We start from the raw sequence: 6,171 nt of genomic DNA on the forward strand, positions 1-6,171 counted from the left end.
CAAAAGCTGTATCGGGTCCGCCAGGCAGTGGCGATTATAATAAATGCAGAACGAAGCGCGCCGTTCGAGCGCACTAAAATAATACACCAGCAGTTCAAGGATATCATATATAATAAAAATATAGAAACGCGCATGCAGTGTGTGAAAGCGCGGCGCATCAGGTGCGCTTTTTGAACCCGCGCGCGCTGTCAAAAACGTGGGGAATTCCGAAAAAAACCTAGGGAAAATATGTCTCTTCCCAACCGGACACGACGTCATTAAAAGTCACGTGACCATGACGTCACGTGACGTTTTAGGCGTGACGTCACATTTTGTTTGACCAATCAGCGTTTCCAGCCCACCTGCACCGAAACGCTTGTGTTCGCCGCGCCTCTCTCGGCCTGTCCCTAGAGTGCCTAGGGAATCGCTAGGGCCGGCTGGCCGGCCGCCGGGCGTGCGTGGTCTGCGGGCATTCTCTTCGTGAGCGTAGGCGGCGGCGCGCGCGTTTCGGAAGCTGTCCAGGTATGGCTTTTTTTTTTTTTTGCGTGGTGCGCTCGTCGGCGCAGCCAGCTGAAATTTCTGTACAGTTCTTGCTTCCACGACATTGCGACGACCCCCAAAAGGCGCTGACCCGCGAGAAATCGCCAGCGACATAAAGGTACGCATTTTATCTCAAATTTCGCTTCATGAAGTGCTGTACCGCTTACCTACATGCCTTGCGCATTCCAGGACCTCGTTTTCCTGCTGCAGGAGCACGTCGTGCTGGTGTTCAAAATTTTGCAACTCCATTACGACGACCCACATAAGGTGCGGTTTGAGGACCGCCGGCGTCGCCATCTGAACCGCCGTCTGACAGCCACGATGAAGCGCTTGTCGGGCGTGCACGTTCTCAATCACGAGGTAAGGGTTGAACAACGTTTTCGCAAGTTTTCTCGTGCAGAACTCGCCAAATTGCGGCGCTTGTAACGTAACTTTTTTTGCAGCATCGTTTCCTGGATGCTTCTGGCGAGCCGATGCTGTCCTTGTTTGCCGCAGACCGGGGCATCGACCAGATGTCAAAGATTATCGTCGCGGCCCTCGTCAAGATCTACGGACCAGGGATAGCGTCGGCTTCAAGGGCAAGACCAGGAGAGGTGTACGTCGTGCACCGGTGTCGTCGGTGCGGAGCCAAAGGGCACAAGACGGACCACTGCTGGGCCTACTGCTCACCGCGCCGCCACGCCGCTGCAGGTCGCGGTTGAAGTGCTCCTGCAAACGGCCCTTTTTAGGGCCACCTCATTGTTTCCTGGCAGATCGCGAGCGTCCCGTTTCGTGCCCGTATTCCCTCTCTGTCGAAATCGACGCCAGACATCAAAATCGCGTGGTGTGAGCTAGTAAATCGCTGGTAGAGACAAAAACTCGTGCTTGTATACAGACTTACCCATCTCCAGTGCGCCTTTGTTTATTTCCGTAGGCACTACTCGCGCTTTGTAGAAATCGACGCCAGCCGCGAAATTTTACATGTTAGACCTCGCTACAGCATTAGCGCAGCGTGCCTTCGTCTCTTTACGTTCTAACTTTTATGCAGCGCACCTTTGTTTGCTCGTTACTTTTGTTCTTTTCAGTCGTTTCCTGAATCCGTCCAAAGAGCCGGGCTAAATGGATGATTATGGAACCACATGGCGATTGCACTGCATACAGCACGACTTTGGTCCCTGTGTTTTTAAATAAAAACATCAGATGTCGAAGGTCATGGTCGTGTCCGAGGATGGCTTCCACAGCTGGGGCCTAACCATAGGGACCGCACACGCTTTGTCGTCGTTGCCAAGTGGAGAGGCCCAAGATGGCTGGCATCCTTAATAAAGATCCCTTCTCGGGGCCGCTTTAGTGTTTCCTGGCAGATCACGCGCTTTCCACCCTGTGCACATGCTCTCATTTCCAATTAAAAAGGTCCTTTAATAACAAGATGTTGCATGGTACTTGAACAATAGCGGCTACAATGACAAAGGTGAAGAAGTGCTGGAGTTACACGGAAATAAAAAAGGTTGGGGGTGCCCACATAACAACCTGAAATGGTTTTGGACAGGACTCCTAGTTAATTGCATTTGGAAGAGAAAGACAAGGTTTAATTTTGCAGTGTAAGCTTGCTTCTCTAGAATGAACAGAGAACGTTGCCTCACACTGCTTGGGCCACCTTCCTTGACCCCATGAAAAAAAAAACAGGATGCCTCTGGGAAACTATTTGCGGAATCTCCGCGCCCCCCCCCCCCCATTCAGGAGGGAAGGGTGGGTGGGGGGTGGGGGTGACGGCCTCCTCTTTGTCGGGCTCGGCGCGACGCACGATGGACAAGACGGCGAAAGGAAGGGGGCTGTCAGTGACGCATGTTCCGCGCTATCGTCACGCATGTCGAAAGGATTGTCATGCACGTGCGACCGCCGATAACATTCCTTGCAAGCTTATTCATTGCCGTGAAAATCACGTCCTCCCCGTATCTCGCCCCAATTTTTTTGAGCCGGTGTGAAATTCAATGGATGTATGGAATGCCCACACCACTTGTCTACGTCCACCGTCCTCTTTTTTACTAGCATGGGCCTCCCTCCTTTGAACAGGATCCTTTCGGAGATCTGAGCCAACTCAGATCAGGATACCCGGCTTCTTTCAGCCTCTCTACCTGCCCCAGGAAGCTAGCCTCCGCTCTGTGTGTACAGGATTTCCCAAGAGCTCTTTTAAGCATGAAGTCGCTATACCCGCCTTGACGAGTGTGGAATGCCCCTAACTGACGTTCAAGAGAGGTTTTTTTTTGTCCTATGGTGATATTCGCAACAGACCCTGCTCTCTAGATAATGGATCCGGAGGTATAAAATTTTTTTTATGGCGCAAGGGCATCTATGGCCAAATACGCCTTGACACAAGGTATTTTCTTTTTCTCAAGGTGGGGTCAAAGACCCATTTCCCAAGCATTTCACCCTAAATAAGCCGAGCACCAGACCAGAGAAAAGCTTGTACCCATTGTATCCCCGGCACTGGGGATCAAACCCCGCACCTCCCGCATGCGAGGCGGATGCTCAACCACTTGGCCACCGCTGCGGTCGGTCTAAAAACTGTAGGGTAGCTGAGCTGGGTAGTTCGAAGGTGAATCGCAGGCCACTACCTGTATCTTTGAAGATTTTGACGACGTCCGGAACTGCCCTGGGAGAGTTCGACTTAAGAATGATTAAAAATCATCGACGTAACGGAACACTTTTAGCGCGAGGTCAGCAAGATTTTGTGCCAGTTCTTGATCCATCCTGCTCAAGTAAATATCGCTCAAAACGGGTGCCACACGGGAGCCGATGCACACACCCGATTTTTGGACGTACACCTTTTCGCCCCGCCCAACAACGGTTGACTCTAGGTAAAATGATAGCAGCTCCAGGAAACTTTCTATGGAAACCCCCGCACCCCGCCACGAACACCAACTCGTCATTGTCTTTTACAATGCAGTCTTTCACTCTCTGCATGAGCTGAGCATGGGGTAGCGAATAAAATAAGTCCTCCACATCGATGCTGAAGGTAGAGTACTTTTTCTTATCCAGCCCAGACAGGTACTTAACCACACTTGCGGAATTGTTCACCAAGAAAGGATCCGAAAGCTTGAGTGAGCTCAAATGTCGCCGTAGAAATCCCGACACAACATGCTGCCAAGTGTTGCGCTCGGATATGATTGTCCTGAACGTTCAGGGAATGGAATTTCACACCGGCTCAAAAAAGTTGGGGCGAGATACGGGGCGGACGTGATTTTCATGGCAAAGAATAAGCTTTCAAGGACTTGTAGTGCTGTGCGAAAGAAGCTCGAGCCTTAGAGCAATCGTGCTGGAGCTGAGTGCTCGATAGCGCACAGACAGAAAACCAGGCTCACAGAGTGTAAGACTGGAGTCGTATACGAAGTCCCCCTCTCGTGTGGGAAGAAGTACATCGGCCAGACGGGTCGATGTATTAACGAGATGTTAGCAGAGCATCGCAGGTCGTTGAAGGGCGCACCTTCCTCTAATCTCGCCTTGCACTGCAAAGAGTGCAAAGATTGCTTCCCACGATTGAACATGACCAGCGTCTTGTTTAAACACAGGGATCAGGTTTGCAGGGAGTTGGTGGAAGCGTACCAGATCAAGAAGGAATCAGATGACTGTGTAGCATCACCATCTGTAGGCCTCATTGATGGGGCGATGCCTTTTTTGCGCAGTTTCTTTAGCGCAAGCAGGCGGTGTGGAGCGCTAGCTTGGCAGGAGTGTGCCTGTGAGTTCGCTGTTTGTTTTGTATCTTGTCTCTGACGATGCGGAGATTGCTTTTAGGTTGTGATCAGTGGCATCACGTTACATGTGCCAAGATGGTGTGTGATAGGGTTTGCGCTTTCGGGTTTTTTAGCATGTTTTTCGCGGGATGAAGATGCATATATAGGCCTTTTTTCCTTGAATAAAAAATCGGTTGATAGTCTGCGCTCGTGTCGTGCCTTCTTGTTCTCTGTCTTCGTTTTTTTGCGCAGTTAAACATGACACATACCCAGCTCCAGTGCGCCTTTGTTTATCTCTGGGATGCCTCTGGGAAACTATTTGCGGAATTTCCGCCCCCCCGCCCCCCGATTCAGAAGGGGAAGGGGGGGGTGGTGACGGCCTTTTCTTTGTCGGGCCAACACCCTCTCAATGCTAAGGCCTCTCCACCGGCCGCGTGACGTCACGCCAAGGGACCGTGCAGGCCCCGCGCTCCGCGATTTCAGCGCGCCGCGCCCGTCTGCACTATTCGGGTACTGCCGTACGTAGCTGCCTTATAAGTGATTCCTTCATTTTCATTTTTGTCGTTGCTGCAGAAAAGAAATTCGCTAGTTTGTGCGCGCCTTAGGCTATCATTTTATCTGCTTTATATATTTTTTTTATTGCAGAACACCTTATTGTCAAGAAAGTTCGAGCTGCTAATACAGTTTTTTATAATAAACAATTTAGCATACGGCCGCCAATTTCGCATTATTGGTCATTATAATAAAAAATTGATTAGTTAATTTCAATTAATCATCTAATTATTAGGTTCTATCACGTACATGATGTCTGCCGTGCGGTAAAATCCATCCGCACAGACCGCACATGCGTATATCTAGTTGTTAAAGTAGAAGTTCGTGAACATTGAAAAAAAAAAAACACCGTCTACTGCGCATTGTGTTAGTTTTATTCTGTATTGTGTTTTGCTTAAAGCTTTCACACACAGCAATAATGACACTCACAATAATGTTGCGCTGTTGAGTATTTGTACAGCTAATCTGACCCTTACAATAAAAAACGACGAGACACCAGCAATGAAGTGTGCGCAAAGCATTTTTATTGCTTGGGAATAAAACTTACTTCTTCTTAAGCGTTGCTGCTTTCCGGGCTGCGGCCTTCTGCTGCGCATTGTCTTGTATGGCATCATTTCTTAGTTTGCAAAAGTTGTTTAGAACAACGTTGGTTGCAACGCGTACTACCAAGCGCAGGAGAGTTTGTGCAGTGTGGCCATTTTCACATGTCTCAATGTCGTGTTCGTCCAGGAGGGAAATCGTCTGTGAAATCACGACACCACGTTGATTTCTACAGGAGAGAAAATCTTCCGCGGTTGCTCCAAAAGACAACTTCTCTGCAACTAGTTTAGTCATCAGTACCATGTGAACTGTGCATGGCTGGGGAAACTTCAGCCCTCCTCTCGACAGGTTAGCTATCATGGCAGTATTTTCCGCTTCGATCTCTCGATTTTCAATCACCAATGTGCTGAAGCAAGCAGAACATGAAAGCTTCTTTAAAGCAGCATGAGCAGCGTATCCTGCAATGTAGACAATAGCATCCATGTCAGAGTGGGCGTGTGTAATATCGTCGTCGCTGACAGCCACAGAAAAGTTGCATGGGACAAGATCCTCACTTACGTCTTCAAACTCTGTTTCCTCGCGTGGAAATGTCAAAAGTTTTTGAAGACGAAGCTTCTTCTCACATTCGTAGAGCTGACGCACGGAAATGTGGTACTGTGATCCTGCCAGCTGGCGGTAACGGCCGAACCGGTCTTCTAGCGCATCCGTCTGAAATTTGCCCAGCAGTACGTACTTGAAGTGAAGTTCTTCTAAGCAGTAGCGCGAGAGTTCTACCAGAGAATAGCATGTCAGTCGCAAAGCACTGTGAGTCTCTTTCGTCAGCGAGCCACTGGTGATGTTTATTCTTGCCCAA

General features: G+C 49.5%; 1 protein-coding gene across 1 annotated transcript; it reads left to right on the top strand.

Annotated features, from left to right (window-relative positions):
- The first annotated feature begins 421 nt into the window (after window positions 1-421).
- LOC144135433 (uncharacterized) lies at window positions 422-1,679 on the top strand. Its single transcript, XM_077668101.1, has 2 exons — window positions 422-879; window positions 963-1,679. Exons 1-2 carry the CDS (start codon window positions 691-693, stop codon window positions 1,218-1,220), a joined length of 447 nt encoding a protein of 148 aa, XP_077524227.1. The 5' UTR covers window positions 422-690; the 3' UTR covers window positions 1,221-1,679.
- Window positions 1,680-6,171: the final 4,492 nt, after the last annotated feature.

The sequence above is a fragment of the Amblyomma americanum genome, chromosome 1, assembly GCF_052857255.1.
Source record: "Amblyomma americanum isolate KBUSLIRL-KWMA chromosome 1, ASM5285725v1, whole genome shotgun sequence".
Taxonomy (NCBI): Eukaryota; Metazoa; Arthropoda; class Arachnida; order Ixodida; family Ixodidae; genus Amblyomma; species Amblyomma americanum.

What these genes read in the sequence shown, in the direction of transcription:
- LOC144135433 (XM_077668101.1), top strand. Translation starts at nt 691, where the DNA reads ATGCCTTGCGCATTCCAGGACCTCGTTTTCCTGCTGCAGGAGCACGTC. An exon ending in TGCACGTTCTCAATCACGAG is followed by an intron (nt 880 to 962) that starts GTAAGGGTTGAA and finishes CTTTTTTTGCAG; the next exon opens with CATCGTTTCCTGGATGCTTC.